The following is an 18020-nucleotide window of genomic DNA, read 5'->3' on the forward strand; positions in this document are numbered from 1 at the left end:
TTGTTTATTAGACTTCTGATGGGAATTTTTAGCCTTCACTAAGTATAATAATAACTAACTTCAACATTTTTTCTGTCACACTACTGCTATGGAGTTAAATAGGGGCAGTCAATTCACTGATGAAACTTTGGTCAACAAAGTTGATGAAAGGAGTGGAGCATCTCCCTTATGAGGAAAGGCTGAGGGAGCTGGGTCTCTTTAGCTTGGAGAAGAGGAGACTGAGGGGTGACCTCATTAATGTTTACAGATATATAAAAGGTGAGTGTCACTAGGACTGAGCCAGGCTCTTCTCAGTGACAACCAACGGTAGGACAAGGGGCAATGGGTACAAACTGGAACACAAAAGGTTCCACTTAAATTTGAGAAGAAACTTCTTCTCAGTAAGGGTGCCAGAGCACTGGAACAGGCTGCCCAGGGGGGTTGTGGAGTCTCCTTCTCTGGAGACATTCAAAACCCGTCTGGACACATTCCTGTGTAACCTCATCTGGGTGTTCCTGCTCCGGCAGGGGGATTGGACTAGATGATCTTTCGAGGTCCCTTCCAGTCCCTGACATTCTGTGATTCTGTGGTTTGTGGTTCGATGGGCAATTCAGCAGGCCAGCTTTTGGCCAGGGTGAGACTAAGGTTTCAGAGGTGCTAATTGTGCTTTTCTAGGAAAAACTTGCCTATCTGCTGCAAGTTGGCTTGAGGGCATTTTGGAAAAAAAAGTGACACTGGAATATATGCTGCTGCTTGAACTTTTGGGGTATGCCGGAGCCATCACCTGCTACATACTTTCTTTGCATAAACCTTCTTTTTGCTCTGCACTTCACGTCAATTAAAGACACTTCAAAGTCCGTTAACATTAAATGGTTGACTGAAATATTTTAGTTGAACCTTTTTTCCTCTGTTTTTTCTCAGAAGAAATTTTCGAGATCGGCGCTTAAACTTCACTGAGGAGCGGCTCAAATTCCTTGTCCGATTTAAAGCAAGGACTCGAAACTCCAACCTCTCGGATGACGGCATTAACTACTGCGTTTTTGTTTCAAAAGTGCGCTAATGGTAGTAGTCGTTGACTGGGCAGGGAACAGGCATCCCCTGTGCTGAGGGGAATGCCCAAACCACAGAGATGCACTTTCCTTTTCTCTCGCAGACTCTGTGACTGTATGCAGTGAAAAACAGCTTCAACAGCAAAGAGCTGGGAAGATGCACCCAGATAGAGAGAATAACCTGGTACCTTTGGGCTGTGTCATCAAGAGAGAAGCCACCAGCGGTGTCCCAAGAGCTGCCTGTGGGGTGTGCAAGTGTGACACCTACACCATCTCTGTCCTGTAAGCTGCGCTCAAGTCCCCCTTTGTCATCCATTTCCCCCTAACCACGTGCCTTGCAAAAAGATGCCTGTCACAAAAAAACCCCACAATCTTTTCAAGTTCTATCAAATTGGGATTTCTTTCTGGGCAACTCGAAGTTTTACTTTGGAAAGAGGCAGAAGAATATAAAATCTGATACTAGATTTCTGAAAAATTCTGGAAAATAGATGGGCTTGAGTGGCCCTCAAGTACAAACTTACATGCTAGCTCATCTGGACCTCTCTTTTTTCAATAAACTATAATTTCATATTATAATTTTACTGCATAAAAATCAAATAAGGCGGGTCCTGTAGCTTTAGATAACAAAATGTACGAGACAAGGTATTGTTACTAATGTGTGACAACACAGTCTTGGAAAATAAAGTAGATAACACTGGAGACATTAGAAGCAACAATTTAATTTTTAAAAAAAGTATCACGGTTTTAATCTTTACTATTGCTTTTACAGTGTTAAAATTAAAGGATGCCCAGCATGCCTTCAGTCTCCCTCAGATCCAGAATCTCTTCAAGAAACTTGTTGATATGAAATAGACACTTTATATTGCATTAAAACAAACACAAAAGAGACAGACTTTCTAATCGCCTGGAGTCACATTTCAAAACTAGCAAGTCAGGCAGTTATCCAGCAACAACCTCCTTATTTTAAACATTTTTATTTAAAAAAAAAAGGTATGAAACAGCAGTGACCCAGCACTAGCCTAGGTTTTAAATATAAAAGAGATTTTTATCAGTGTAAATTTGAAAAACAAACCAACTGCCACCACCTGGGTGTTAATGATATTGGTCAGAGTCCAGCAGTGACCTCCTATTGTAACTCTCTCTGCTAATTCTGCAGTCCATAATTCACGGCCCACCAAAAGGCCACAACGAGCAAAGCCGCAGGCACCAGCTTCTGGCAGACGCACCTGAAAGGAAGCCTGCAAATCTGCGGGAAGAAAAGGGAAGGTCTTTAGAAACAACCAGCAGCAAAAAGACGGTGCAGAAAAGCCAATAACGCCTGCGCGCGAGGGGAGCGCGGAGCCCAGAGATCAGCCCAGTTCTGCTGCATTAACGCGCTTCGGGGGCTGGTTCTGCTGGTGGCTACAGCAACTGCTGCGGTGGTGGGGTCATATCCAGCCTCTAAAGAATCCTCCTCTCTTCTCCAGGGTAAACACAGGGTAAAACGCCATCCCCACTCATCTCCCCTTACAGCCTCTTACAGCGGGAGACACTTCCCTTCTGCATGGACCACCCCGCACTGTGAGTTGTGTGGGACTTGGGCAGCTGTTTGCAGACACTGGGTGCACTCTGTCTGTAAACAGTATCACAGTATCACAGTATGTTTGGGATTGGAAGGGACCTCAAAAGATCATCTAGTCCAATCCCCCTGCTGGAGCAGGAACGCCCAGGTGAGGTCGCACAGGAACATGTCCAGGCGGGTTTTGAATGTCTCCAGAGAAGGAGACTCCACAACGACAAATTTCAGCCTAAAAATTAAAAATGGGGGAATGGAGGGACACGAACAAACTAAGGAACAAACCCAAACCTAGAACTGCGTTTACTAATTTACGCATTGACACTTAAATGGGAGTTTAGGTGTTGCTGTTAGCTATTTGTCAACAAAAAGGTGGGAGAAAAAGGACAGAACGTACCCAGCTTCCATAACCAAAGATCCTCTTTGTCCAGTTATTGTTCAAAATATTTCCAAAGCTTCTTATAACACTTTTAATAATATTCCACGTCTGGAAAACACTGATAGCAACCCTGATGATTTAAACAAAGAAAAAAAAGGGGGTAGGGGAAAAAGAAAGGGGGTGGAAAATTTATTCTAAAAATTGACAAATAACAAGGTTTAGAAAAGTACAAAAAGAAACCCAAAACTCCAGCACGTTCCTTCCTGATAGCTTGTGTGTATGTATATATTTCTCTAAATATTTAGGAAGAAGACCTGGCAACTTGGGAGGGCTTTGAAAGCTAAAGATCATTTGGTTCCAGAATTAATTGATCGCTAACATCACACAAGGGAACATGCAGCAGAGCTCCTGAACAGCAATCTTGTGCCTTTGCTCTTGTTTCAAAGTTAGAACAGCACAACCCTGCAGCAAGGAGAGAAGAGGCAGAACCTCACGTGAGTACCTGGGGGTTCAGGCTCAGATCGTGTGTCTCCGGTTAGGACATTGCTGCGTATCAGTTAATCTGCAGTTAATAACTATCCATGACAACCCTCAGCTCTGAGCAGATAAAAGGCAATTTGAACGAGTCTAGCCACGTTTTATTGTATGTGCATGAGTGGGTTATTTGACATGCAGTAACATGTTCATCCCTGAAGCATCACACTTGCTACATTACAGACCTCTCGTCGCTCAGTTGCACCTAAAGACACTGTCTAAGTTAGGAAATTACTGTGCTACTGTGAAACTTTAAATACCAAGGAACTATTTGAATCTTTTGACTGTAAATGGATGTAGTCTGTGGAAACAATTTACATTATAAAGCTCCTCCTTGTAAAACAAGCTGCAGTACTTGGTACTTGGTTTTTAGGTTCTGTATGAAGCAGCAGTAGCAGCAATAAAACCTTTACTCTGTGTACAGAAACAATACGGTTTATCTAACAAAACATTACCGTTTACCTATCTAACACGGACTTTAGGAGGATCTGAAGGCTGGCAGTGCCAGACAGGCAACTTACCCATGTGCCAGGTGAAGCAGTGTATCTTCAAGCTTCCTGTGGTACATCCTGTTAAACTCATCCCCAATCAGGGCCAGCTGATGGCCGACCTGGGTAGCTGAGCTGCAAGGTGTTTGGGATGTGCGTGTTAGAGGAAAATACTGCAGCAACAATCCTCTAAAAAACACTCTGCAAATGTCAGGCACAGTTATTCCCCTAACAGTTGGACTAAGTTGGCAATATAAAAGGTTAAAGGGTTTTTTTTTCCTGTTACTTATGCTTTTATTTATGAGGCACCATAAGCTCGCGTTTACATAAATACAGAAGTGCTTTGATGTTTTCATAAAAAGCTGCATATTTGGCACTTTTGACAAGACATATTGGGGTTTTTTTCAGGTGTCAAAATTCTTTATACAAGGCAATGGAATTCTGTTGTTGTTGCTTTTGTTTGCTTGGTTTTTTTCCCGAAGTCAAACTACTGAAACAGCCTTCGTGCCGGATATTTCATATTTCATAATTATGTAATTTCATATTACATAAGCGACGGCTTTGACATCTACCAGGTTTGCTCCAGTGATTTCCAGGATGCAGTGCAGGTTCCCAGCTAATGGGTGGTGCCAGGGTATGAACTGGCCAAACCCTAAAGGCTGTGGGGGAGGTCGTGGGGCGTGCAGATCCTTGAACTATGATGTCTGTGGCATGTGTTGATGCCAAAAACTGGTTATGCATTCCTGATGAAAATTTCCAGTGAGATTTGACTATACATTTCCATTTTAGCTTGTATGTCTGCTGAGATCTGCTTGTGAGATCTGCTGAATAGTAAGGGGGCTTAAGAGCTTAATTCTAGATATCTGCTTAAAAAAACTTGGGCTTGGTTTGGTCAGTCCAACAAAAAACAGCACAAACCACACACACAGAAAGGAATTTTCACAGATGGAGAAAGGCAGCCCCTGACTCTTGAACTGGAAAAAATGTATGTATGGGATTAAGAAAAACTCAAAGCAGCACTATCGGTTTGTTGTGAGAGGCGCCTAGAGAATTATGTAAAAATGGCTGCCTCAGCTGCTTGCTATAACAGGTGGGTTTCTAATGAAGAGCCACATCTGCGTCCCTGTGCAGGATAGAAAGTTACAGACATTTGATGCAGCATAATCTTGCGTGGTCAGTGTTAAGCACTACAGGTTATCTACACTTGCATCTATTCCATTTCCAAGAGTATCCACTCTGATTACTTGGCTTAGCAAAGTCTTCTTGAAAGTCTGGGGGTTTGTATTTGGTGGGGGTGGAGGACAGAAGGAGTATTAATGTGGCGTGATACCTGATATTAAACTCCATTTGCTCTGTGGTGTCTGGAATTGTTTGGAGGTTACCGTAGGTTCCCTCTTCTGGTGCTCCATTGGGGTGGCCGGAGAAGACAAAGTGCCGGGGGATTCTTCTTCTTTGAGACATCTTATTCTGCAACAAGTCATGAAAGACAGCCCTGTGGCTTCTTGTAACACACATCCTTTCAGTTTAGATGGAAATTGTTTAAAGCACTGTTAAAGTTACCCTTTTTTACTCCTCCAGTCAGAACGCGAGCATTGTGAAGGTAACTATTTTGAGGGTAGTCAAAGGAAAGCCTCAGTGACCCAACAGATGTACAGCAATTCAAACACGCAGCATTTAGAGGGCTGCTGCTTCATATTGCCTCAAAACAGCCTAGAAATTGGAAAATCTAGACAAATATAGCTAGTGTTGATAAGTATAGCTTCTCAGTAGTTTCATTTAGTACAAAATGCTTTCCTGCACTTTTTGCAACAACCTGCCTGGCATTAAATCACTCCAACTGGTGGAGATCCCCAGGCAGCAAAGCTCCTAAAACATACAACTTCAACAGGTTTTCCCAGGTCTCTAATTTAGGTCAGAGTTTATGTATCTTCTTAAGCTCAAAGCCGCTACCATGGAAGTTACAAACAGCTCACCATAGAAATAGAGTATAGCAAAGATTTAAATGGATTAATAGCTTTCCAAATGGAAGAGTGGACAGTGGGAACCTCTAAAATCAATGGAGCTGCCTGCTTGTACAACGGGAAAGTTATTATGGAATCACAGAATCATTCCAGTTAGAAGAAACCCTCAAGATCATCGAGTCCAAACATAACCTAACTCTGGCACTAAACCATGTCCCTATTCACAACCAGTAGCCAGGCTCTGGCGCATAAACACCTCATAGGAGATCATCCTCTACTCACTGAAAAAAATGGAGAAACTCAATGCATTTCAGTGTAAGTGAAGCGTCTTCTAATATTTCTGGTCTTTTGATAATGTTTTCCCGAAAGCACTAAAGAAGTTCAGTTCACCAGCCACAGAGCTTGGAGCGGAGCTGATGTTTTTATTGTTGTGACGATTGTTTTATTTGGCTTATCAAAAGAAATGACATCAGAGCTGTGGACGGGGATTATTTCAAACAACACGCGCGCCCTTGGGCAGGTAACACTCCTCCTGCCCCTTGGATGTTTGCTGTGGCGGGAAGCTCTGCTCCTTGTCTTGGGGGTGCCTGATGCTGACTTTAATGATAGTCTTCTGGAGATGCTTTTTTTAATTATTATTTATTTTTATTTGGCATGGTGCTAGGCAGCTCTTTTATGATCTTTTCGCTTTCCAGCTCCACCGTTACAGAACTGGCTCTCTTCGTCAATGGAGCGATCATCAACAGCAACAAAGGGGATTTCCCCCCAGCTGGATTCCTTTCTCCTTTTAAGCATGTTCTCTGAAGGTCAAATAAATAAAACTCACATAAAGTATTGTTAGAGATGAAGCTAAGCCAAGCAAAAGGTACCTGTCATGCTGCTGCTTGGTGGGGATTTCTTTTGCCACGTTTCTGCAGTCCTGTAAACTCTCTAAGTTTTACACTCAGGATGAGGTCGGGGCATTTGTGCCTCAAAGGAGCCTTGATCTTCTTTCAATATTTAGATGAAATTTACATTTTCCACAAAGCAAAATTGTTAATAATTAATGTGTATGCATTATTGCATAGGCAAACACACAGAAATGTGATACTAAATAACTAAAAATATACTCGGTTCTACAGAAGTGAAGGCTCCTCATACTTATGTTTAACGTGGCTGGGGAAAAGCATGCTATGGCCTGGTTTCTGCTGGGTGGACATTATCATGTGTCATATAGTTTGTAGTTTAACAATCTGGTCTTTTTCCCTTCTATTTGAAGCTTTTCTGCTTTACTCATATAGATGGTTGTAATCTAGGATTTTAAATATATCGAGATTTCTGAAGAGCTGTGAAGTTTAGCGATGACAAAGAGGAGCTGGCGTCCCGCCTTCTGAATTTTATGGCGACCACTATGAGGGAGTTCAGTGACCCAACTCTGTTCCCAAGGGGAAATACCACAGTTCTTTCTTCCAAAGGGGCACCTACGGGTTTGTATTTCAGAGTGGCAGAATCTGAACCTATTTCACAGGTGAGTTAAAAGGCTTAATTAAATAAGATCTTATTTTTAAAAAGAGAGAGAGCGAGCAGTTTCAGGTGCTCTATTTCCTTGGAGAGATGCCCTGTCCTCTTTTAAACTCTGTCTTTACACATTGCTCTCTGTCTCTCTCCCTAGTCCAAACAAAAATAATTAAAAAAATCGTAATGTCCATAGAGGAACTTTGGGCATTCCAACACCATACCTGATTTCTAGACACCAAATCACCCTGAGGACTCTGTAGCTCTGAATCAGGTGCCAAGGCTCCGTAAGTACCCCACAGTGAAGCTGTTTCACTTTAAAAATCCATATTCCCTGGAGCAGGTACTTGAACTGACTCTTCCATTTCCCAGGGAAACATCTAGACCAAGGGTTACTGGTGGTCCACATCTGATCACATTCACACAAGTGCAACCCTGTCCATTTTTCGTGCAAGGTCTGATGTGACACGTACACTATCACAGCATGGACTGCATGACCCAGGGCAGCTCCTGGTTTAAGAACTCCACCAAAGCTCAGACAGGAGCTCTAAGGGGTCCTGAAGGTCCATGAATGAGAAATTGGGAATGGCTGAGCAAGGTCTGGAAGATCCCACGGGCACTGAAGTACTCACTTGGACATCCAAAGGGTCAGTTCTTTGGATGCAGTTAGTCTCAGTGGACCGCACAGACACACAGACAAAGCACACAGGTGCTTTTGGGCTTTTTAGGGTTAAATAATCCAACTGTACACTCAGACATACAAAGTAAGCATCTAGGTATGCAGTGACGTGTATCTGCAGCCTGTGGGTACCACAGGGAGATTGAAACAAATGGAAATGTGTTCATTGTGTTTCTTTGCTCCTTATAGTCATTAAATGTTTCTAGTAAAACAAGTACTATAGCGGATAAAGTGTATTTAAACCCAGCATAAAAAGTCAGCTGTCTATTGCACATGTATACTAACTATTCTTAGACTTCACAACCGTGGGTTGTGAAAAAAAAAAAATCTAAAAAAAGGTATTTTCTTTTTCTCTCTCTTTTATTTTTTCCTTTTCATTTCTAGACTAGATGCTAGTTTCACATTCCTGGGGCCGTATAATGGAAACCTTTATATCTGTGAGAGACGAAAACTGTATTCTGAAAAAGACCTATAATAAGTCAATGCACTGCAGAGCTCAGACATGTAAACAAACCATACAATACCACGACAAAAGCCCAAAGCGCAACATATGCTACCTCACACCTGTTATGATAATACCTTCCTCCCACAGGCTAAAAAATAAACTGTCGTGGCTGTTGGGTCATGCTCTCCACAATTCAGCTGCAGGCTGGTATGCCGGCTTTGCCCACCAGTTTGTCTCGATGTTCAAGTAAGGACAATCCAACAAAGAGCCAATTTATAATGTCTTTTACAGGGCAGACAGCACTGGGGCAGTCTGGCAGGGCTACTGTCCTAAGGATGCACAAGACAGGTCGAATTTAGTTTGAAAGCAAAGCTTAGCAATTGCTTTCTTGGCAGGGAGGGAACAAATTGAGATCATATACTGATTTCTCTCATTTTTTTTTGAAATCTAGGTGTGCGGGTATATATAGACACATATAAAAACTGCATTAATAAAGACCTATTTCTTTCCTCCAGTTTGGATCTGTACAGAGCTGGGCAAGAGAAGTGTTTATCAGACTCCACAGGCCCTCCTGGTTCTCTAAAGCAGGTTGTGCTGATCTTCTACCACCCATCTCTCATTTATACAGAAAGACAAGACAAACTGATTTTGGTTTACGGAAACCAAGAGGTCATACATGTGCACGAGTAATGGCTTGTCATGTAGAGGGCAAGTGACAACAACTGGTCCCTCACAGCACCTCTGAGGAGGTGGCAGCAGGATCCTGTGCCAGCCACAGGGATCGTTTCCAAAATAGTGACCAGATCAAAAAACTCGTGCTTCTCTGTAAGGTTTTGACCAAGCAGGCTAAAAGCTTACTTTCAATGGTGAAATGCCTTCAGTAGAATAAATAATGTATTTCAAGTTAAATACATACTTAACATTTTGCTGGACAGAAGCCTAGATCAAAAAAACCAAACCAAACCAACCAATCCAACCAAACAAAAAAACCTCACAACTCTAAATGCCTAGTTTTATGATGGAAATTATGGCGTTTTTTGAACACAATTAAGACTGAATAATGAAGCATCTCCAGCAGAAAGAGTACGTTGACACTGTTCTTACTTTGCATAGTCAGTTTTTTCTATTTGTGTCTTTTTTTTACCCAGCAAAAGAGAACAGAAAAGCTTCTTGAAAAAGGAACGTGTTGCTACACCAAGTATGCCAGCAGGTGAGTTGGGGGAAAACAAATGGTCCTGAAATGTACTTGTAGTCAGTTCAATTAGATTTGCTATGGTAATATTTTTTCAGAAGGAAGTCATTATGATACTTTGGTATAATGCACTGAATACATTAATTATAGTTTATGTATTATCTTTATGTATTTTATGACTTATCTATAGTGTAATTTATGTGCACTTTATGTCTTACGTATACAATCAATCTTATGTATTTTGTGCAGACATGACACTGTAAAGCTACTAATAATTACAATATATAATTTAGTATGCTTTAAAGCTGGTTAAGGAAGTAGAAAATTACTACTGATAATCTAATTCCAATGTTTGGGCTCAAAATTCCCAGCACCTACCTCCATAAATATGGATTCCCAGACAGGACCCTTGTCCTTTACCCCTGAGGTATCAAAGTACATCTCAAACTGTTTCAGATTCTACCAGCTGCCCATGCAAACTAAATTTAAATGAAAAACAAACAGAGGCTTGGTTGTTTGCATATATACCTCCAATCCATAGCCAACTCTTTCAAAACATGACATCATCCTCACTGTTGCAAACACAAATCTCTATGCCACTTTACAAGGACAAGTCTTTGATAAGATGACCCAAGATTAAGAGCTAGTTAAGGTTACAGAGAAACGGGAATATTGGATGCCCAGCGCGCCGTAGCAGGGAAGAATATACTCTTTACAACTCCAGGTGGTGTTTTGGTTTGTTTTCTTTGAATTCTGGGCTCTCCTATGACCCCTGTCAGATTAGCAGCAGTTGCCCTCGGCTGTTGACCTTCCTGCCGTGCAGGTCAGAAGCCATATAAGCCAGGGGCAGCCCATGGGTGGCGGGAACTGCCGCTGTTGCTACAGGATCAATCTGCCTCTATCCTCGCAGGGATGCCGGAGCTTCCACAGGCTTGGCTCCTCAACCACCACAGCTTGTGGCAGAACGTCACAAGTTGGCCATCGGCAACCTCAGTTTCTCTTAAAAAGACGAAAGGTTTCCAGTCATTGTTATTGATTTTTTGAACCCAGGTTGCTGGATTAAGTCTTAAATCAGGACCAGGTTAAGGAGCACAGATAAATTAATTCTTTGTCTCTTACTCTGTTCCTAGTCAGCTTAACGTCAATGACCTTGGAGACTGTTTACCCATAAACACTTCTTAATATTGCCTCAACCAGCTATTAAAGGCACACTTCTGTAAATTTAAAAAATACATGCTCTCCTTCTTACATTTTATTTCATTTATGTTTTTATCCTCAGTAAGTCAATAATAGAATATGCCTTCATTGGGAATTTAGTACAGGCTCTCTTACCTCAAAACAGGGTAGGAACGAAGTGTTTGATTATATTTAAAAATAAAAAATGTATTCCTTAAGCAAGTCTTGTGGCCTGGGTAGTGAAAGAAACGAACACAGCAGACTTTAAATGGAGGAAACCTTTTGAATTAAAGAGCTCGCACAGGTATTTTCTATTTCAGTCTCTGTTGAAAATACTTAAGAGGCCCTGATTGAAATTCTGAGTCCAGACCTCGAGAATCTCTCAAGATTTTTATGCATCATCAGCATTAGCATGTTGTCTGTTAAAGCACTCAGTCTTTACTGTGACATTTAATATATGACTGTAGAGAACAACAAGAGGTTTCCACCTTAAAAGTAGACAGTACCATTATGTCCACATTAAAAAGCCATGATTTGATAAGCCTACAAAGTACCATTTTCCTTTAAGAGCCTACAAATTCCTTCAGTGCTCACAAGCCTGTTTCAATGGCTTCTAAATACTCAGAGAAACAAGGGGCTTCTGCTTTTATAAAAAGGAAAACATTAAATTCCCAATAAGTTTTACGGGAAGAACTAGGAATCTTGAAGTAAAAGATATATAAATACCAAACTGAAATTAACTATTTCTATTTTCAAAAAACACAACACTTTTTCTGCCACACACAGATTTTTCTTTTGTGGCAGTGCCATGTATCTCAGGGATGTTGCCTTTGTTCTACTTGTTCACAAAGAGTTAAGGTTTAGATTAAGTCAGAAAGCTTCTGCTCTAACATTTACATTTCCTTTCCAAAACATCTTCTGCCCTTTGCACTTCTCAGTCTCACCAAAAGGTCAAGATTCTTTTTTAATAAATAAGAATTTGTTTAAAATTGTTACTTGAATTGCATGGCCAAGTTGTAGGAGGTAAGTATGACAATGTATATAGTTCAATGATCCATGAAAGAACCATAACGCTGTGGAAAATGTTTCTTTGCTCACATTTATTCTAAAACTGTGTATGTATCTTAGAGTTATTTTTGAAAGCTCCTAAAATAAGTGATGCAGATAGAAAAGTTTAATAGTCAGAAACGTTCACTCAATGGTCTTAATTATTCATACAGTTACATAATAATATTGGAATACTTTAACATTACCTTCAATCAAATTGGGCAAAAAAAAATGATGTACTTAAGAGGCCTTGTTTCCACCATCCCATACTTGAAGGGTGAAGTACCTGCAACGAGCTTGCTGGCATCCTCAGCAAGCAGATTATGGAATTCATGCCTTGATATTAAATTCAGGATTAAAGGATGCTGATCACCTAGGTCATAATCTATAAAAATCCTTAGGCAGACGCTTAGCTTCAACAGACCAAATAATACTGTTAATTTAAACATGATCATTGATACTCTTAAAAAGCTGGCACATTTGGGATAGCTATGGGCTGGCATTTTCCCTCACCTGGTCTCCCTCAGCGCTGCACAGCAAGGTACCCATGCTGTCACATATTGACACCTCACACCTGCATCCTGTCCCACTTAACAGGGACATTTGATTGGATTTACAGTCAGAAAACTCAGCATCTTCTATGACCTTTGGTGCCCTTCTCCTGCAGGTGCCTCAGATCCCACTTACTGCTGCCAGATTGGGAAGATGAGAGAAACTGTCGATTTGCAGGTACAGTGTAACTGTAAGTCTAAGAACTCAAACTTAACTCACTATTTATGCTGTCTTTCTTGTTTTGCATGTCACTATAAAGAATTAAAATGCCACGCTGTTCCGAGTTTTACTTAGGCTTCCCTGTATTGGTAAAATGCTGATAGTAACAGTGTTACAAACTGCAATGAAGTGACTATGATTTACAATCCTAGTTCACCCATAATGTTTTAGTAGTATTTTCACAAAATAAAATTACCAAGTTACCACTTGTAAGGTATATTCCACACATATTGCAGACAGTGTAACCAGAAATAAAAACAGGGTGTCTTATGAAATAGATCAAATGTATAAAACTGACCATAGAGCAAATGAAGAAGGTTTTATGAGCCGGGGTCATCTTGCCCCAGTACAGCACGATATTTCCTCAAATGCAGTGTGTTCTTCACTCATTTCTTTTTGTAGATTTGTATCCCTTACTCATATAAATATTGATTTAAGTATTCAGCTTCCTAGTTTGATTTCAGAGCCATACTACCTACTTACTACTTCCTTTGGGAACTGCAGGATCAAGCTCACAGTATCCTGCCCCCTCCAGCTCTTGCTTTGGCTATCAGCCTGTTAACCTGCAGAAGCTGAGTGCATTCAACTTTTCTTAGTCCTCTCTAAAAGGTCTTACAGTTAATGGCCTATTGATATAAAAATCCTTAAAAAGAGCTACCACAGACACCTACCAACCAGGCGAAACAGGCAATTTTCTTAAATTATTCCTTTCAGAGAGACAGGGTCTCTACAGTGGTTACATTTTGAGATCAGAAGAAACCAAACACCTTGAGCAAACATTGGTTTTGTTCTTCATTATACTCAGTTCTAATTCCCATTCAACAATACATTAACTCAAACTAACTTTGTGTGTGTACCTGTGAGAGAAAATCATAATGGAGGCCATTCTGTCTTCTCATTATAAATATGTTTTTGCCATGGCCTAGAGGAGACTCAGGCTAATATTAATTTCACAATTTAAACACCTAGAAACCTGCGAAATCACAGAACTTGCTACAGTCCTGCAGTCATTCCTCATGAAGCGACTTAAACATTACTGAATATATATATATACGTACGTACTGCTGTACGGAACTCTTTATCTATCTCTGCTGTTGCACATCATTCCTGTTATCAGTAGCATTGTTGTAAACGTATACAGATATAGAAAACGGGTTATTCGGGAATATTTTAAAATGTTTATCAGTGGCACGCTGCGCTATACACCTTAGACTTATTTTGAGGGCTTATTTCCTGCTTTGCTAAGAGTGAAAGTACACGTACTCCGCTCCTCATTTGCTTAGAAGACAGCAGTTGAGTACAAAGCACCCAGGTCGCCACAGCATCATGTGGAAGGGCGCAAGACGTCCCTCCCGCAGGCTGAGCAGCCGGGACAGGTCGCTCCTTGCCGACGCGCCCCCCGCCCCGAGCACCGGCCGTGCCCACCGCCCGCGGGCACAGCGCTGCCTGAAACCGGCGGCTCCCGGTGTTCGGGCCCCTCCGGCGTGTTTTTTTAAAACACATCGAAACCCCTTCCCGAGCGCAAAGACACTGCAGCGCCAGACCCGCCGGGGGTGCACGGGGGCTGCCTGCGGAAACCTGCCGGGACCTCCCCCGGGGGACCGAGTTATCTTACCCCCGGGGCCAGGCGCGCAGGTGAGGCGGCGGGTCCCGGCACAGCCGACCTCCCGCAGACCCCCGGGACTGCGTTCGGGGTCTGCCCGAGAGAGCCCGGCCGGTTTCCCCTCGCTCCTCCCCGCCACTTTCAAGGAAAGGCGCCGCCGTCCCGACCCGTCCCGTCCCTTTCTTGCCGGGACCCCGCTGCTCACCTCGCTCGGCTCCGCTCGGCGCCCCGCGCTGGAAGCCCCCGCCGCCCTGCGAGCATACAGACAGGCGTCAGGAGAGGGGGGTCCCCGGGCCCCCCGTCCCGCCCCGGCCCCACGGCGCCGGCCACTCACCGCGGCGTCACTCGCAGACTGCCCCTATTGTCCGCCCGCCGCCCCGCCCCGCTCCGCGCACCGCACCGCCCCGCCGGGGACACCCGCCGCTCCTGCTGGGTCGGGCTCGGTGGCCCGGGCTCCCGCAGGCGGGAGGATAAGCGCCGCGGGGGGAGCGGGACCGTGCCGCCCCCATGGGCCGGGCTGGCGCTGGCGCCGCCGGGCGCGCCTGTGTCGGCGGGTTGGGGGCGCCGTCCGCGCCGAGTTGGAGCCAGCGAGGCCGGGATGGCCCCGTGAATGGACGGCCCCGCGGTGGGACACCAGCCACCGTGGTGGGATATCAGCCACCGTGCTGGGATGTCCCCCTGCCTCTGTGGTGGGACGTGAGGGGACACTGCCCACCACGGCATGAGCTTTGTGCTCACATCGGTGGAGATGCTGAGTGACAGGATCAGGCCCTGTGGTCCCTTTGCCAAAAGACCCCTTATCTAAATGGCTTCACCCCTTATCCAAATTGGCTTTCCAATGTCTTTAAAACACTGGAAACGTTGTGGTAGTGTTTGCTTTTGAACAGCAAGGAGTGGAATCATAGAATCATAGAATGTCCTGAGTTGGAAGGGATCCACAAGGATCATCAAGTCCAACTCCTGTCCTTGCACAGGACAACCCCAAAATTCACACCATGTGTCTGAGGGCCTTGTCCAGTCTCATTCTTGAACACTGTCAGGCTTGGGGCTGTGACACCTCCCTGGGGAGCCTGTTCCAGTGCTCCAACACCCTCTGGGTGAAGAAGTAGCCTTTCCTCTGAAGACCTCTTAGCCTGTTCTGCTTAGCAGAAGCAACTGAGGTACATGTGCATCCCAAACTGTCCCCTGGGTCCCTGGAGGTGCAGGATCTGCCCCCAGGAAAAGCCCTGGCAGCCCATCCAGCCTTCTTGGTCAGCAAGTGCAGAGTTACTGAGGGGTTAAAGAGAGAGACACCCAGTGAAACGCTCCTGACCTCTTGCCCATAAGGTTTAGTGAGGTCACGGGACTGCTGGTGTTTTTCTTTTGTGCTGTTGATAAGTGTGGTGACTGATGCAGTCAGTATCACCCATCTCTAGAGAGCACAGTTTAATGCAGAAGAGCTTTAAAGAGCCAAACCCGGCTATTGCTCCACTCTCTATTGTCATGTCAAACAGGAGACTTTATCGGGTAATGCCCGAGAGTGGACTTTGTCCTCTGTTTATAGTATGATTTCATCTCTCTGTGAGTGAAGGTAAACACCAGGAGAAGCACAACAGTGGCACAGATACAGCTCTCCAGCTGATGCTGGGATGTCCGCAGACTTTCACCGCTAAGTTTTTAAATGCAGAAAAGTGCACGTGTGTGTGTATATATATACTTATGCAAACCACTTATTTTTGAGCTATGCGTAATAATCCTCCTTGTAACATGGATGTTTTTCTCTCATCTCTCCTGCTCCATACATGAGGGTTACTCAACTGTAAAATGAACATGACAATGCTTATCTTCCAACTTGTGCCAACGACCGTGTGGAGAGGATGGTGTTTACACATGCAATATGCCAGATGAAAATTGCCTCGAAAGTACAATGTAATAAAAGGGAAATTAACCTCAGTGATACCACTTCTTGCCAAGACTTTGTCTTATTTACCAGTTCTGATATTTCAATTTTCATATTTACTTTGCTCCAAATCAACACTAGCTCCCCTCCTGAAACCAGGCTTAATTTTGCACATACAGGTAATCTTGCTTAATTCGGTGAGTTGACTCAAACTTGAAACAAAATACGCAAATGTCATCGTAGGAGTGATTTCTGTCACAAAGATAGCATGCCAATGCTGCTACAGCATTTCCTGATACAGGAATAGTAAGCACTACTGAGATATTCTCAAATTCTCCCCAACTTCCCTTGTTGGAACAATGTTACAAAGTGGAGGAAATATTGAAAACTAGAGTATCTATTATTAGCTATGATGTAAAACTGCCAATGTCATTTTCAAACGGACAGCAAAACAACAGGTTTCGCTACCATGGAACTACAACTTCTATTGAGGACTGCTGAATTAAGCTAAATGACTCTTACATAAAAAAACCCAAACAACTGTTTCCATCCTTAATGCATTATTAAATAAATTTTAAAAGTGGTACTTTTTCAGCTTCCCCCTGAGGTGTGATGGATGCAGGGACAAAAAGGGATTGATAGCAAGGAGAAGATTCAGGTTCACTTGTCTTGCTGCCAGCTGTCATAGCAGACAAACCTTCTTGGTTGAAAGACGGCTGTGGCGGCTGCCCCCCGCTCTCTTCTGTTGCCAGAGGTGTTGTGGTGCCAGGAAATTTCCACTGCACATGACCAAAGGAAGATACACTACGTTTGTGGCTGCTTTCGTAGTTAAACTAGGGAATATTTAATAGCTCCAGTTTTATTAATAATTAAATTTAACTGATTCTTTGTAGTTGCATCCTTGAAACTGAGCCTATCACCATAGGATGATCTGGTAAATCATATTTATAACAATCAGATTATTTGGGGAATTAAAGCTCTTAGGGAATATAGATTCATATGAGAGTTATTTGCTGTACACCAACACAATGCAGACAGCTTATTTCAGCTGCTGTCTTGATCAATGTATTTTTTAATACGTAATTTGTCTTACCGAATGAATAATTTATTTTACCTTTATTTTTTTCCTCATAGACTCTTCACAGCTCTAGAGTTCATTATGAAATACCTAATTGTTTCATATTGAGCCTATCACAGAATGTCAGTAAACCTATGTCAGGTATCTTAACATACTCTCTTATTTTGGTAGGAATTTTGTATGCGTAAATCAGGCTTCTCTACACAGGCTCTAACACCATAACTTCTAAAGCACTATTTCTCTCACCTGTTTTTCACCGTGAATTAGAGTTGATCACTTTGGGGAAAATTCGCACACTGACTTGGAACAGTATCAATACAAAAAAAAAGGCATTCCCAGAGCCAGAGAGCGATGAGCCTCTTAGCATGTGGTGTGCTCAACAGGGAGTTGAGCTTTGGCATCTGAGTGGCCTCATTTCACTCGGGTATTCTGGGAACACCTAGGCATGTTTTGTCACACTATGACCTTCCACAAACCTCCATTTACTCCCTATCAGATGTCTCTCAGGGACATTTTTTCTGATGATGAGACAAGCCCAAGCCACAGTCGCTTAGGATCAAAACGGCCCCAGGCACCACGCATGAGGGCTGGGCAGGTTTCAGGGCCCTCCTGCCAGGCTCGCAGCACACGGAGGTTGACGGAAAAGTGCGGGCGAGGCCGGAGCCTGGCACAGGCCCCAAAGGGAATGAGCCCCTCCCCTTCGTGGCCTGC

At 43.2% G+C, this 18020-nt stretch overlaps 1 protein-coding gene across 2 annotated transcripts; it reads right to left on the reverse strand.

The window, feature by feature from the left end:
- Window positions 1–1977: 1977 nt before the first annotated feature.
- LOC308048756 (uncharacterized protein) lies at window positions 1978–17910 on the reverse strand. 2 transcript variants are annotated; one of them, XM_080358055.1, is made up of 7 exons: window positions 17556–17910; window positions 16929–17010; window positions 14558–14603; window positions 5315–5451; window positions 4018–4119; window positions 2981–3092; window positions 1978–2274 (listed from the first exon to the last, which is right to left on the reverse strand). In XM_080358055.1, the coding sequence occupies exons 4-7, from the start codon at window positions 5443–5445 to the stop codon at window positions 2173–2175; spliced, it is 447 nt and encodes a 148-aa protein (XP_080214181.1). In that variant the 5' UTR covers window positions 5446–5451; window positions 14558–14603; window positions 16929–17010; window positions 17556–17910; the 3' UTR covers window positions 1978–2172. The 2 variants fall into 2 exon arrangements, with proteins under 2 accessions (XP_080214181.1, XP_080214182.1); XM_080358056.1 differs by lacking the exons at window positions 14558–14603; window positions 17556–17910 and having other exon boundaries at window positions 16929–16955.
- Between the last annotated feature and the right edge of the window lie 110 nt (window positions 17911–18020).

This window comes from Nesoenas mayeri, assembly GCF_963082525.1.
Source record: "Nesoenas mayeri genome assembly, chromosome: 1".
In the NCBI taxonomy this organism is placed as follows: domain Eukaryota; kingdom Metazoa; phylum Chordata; class Aves; order Columbiformes; family Columbidae; genus Nesoenas; species Nesoenas mayeri.

What these genes read in the sequence shown, in the direction of transcription:
- LOC308048756 (XM_080358055.1), bottom strand. Translation starts at nt 5,445, where the DNA reads ATGTCTCAAAGAAGAAGAATCCCCCGGCACTTTGTCTTCTCCGGCCAC. An exon ending in CTGCTTCACCTGGCACATGG is followed by an intron (nt 3,093 to 4,017) that starts GTAAGTTGCCTG and finishes TTAAATCATCAG; the next exon opens with GGTTGCTATCAGTGTTTTCC. An exon ending in TCTTTGGTTATGGAAGCTGG is followed by an intron (nt 2,275 to 2,980) that starts GTACGTTCTGTC and finishes TTCTTCCCGCAG; the next exon opens with ATTTGCAGGCTTCCTTTCAG.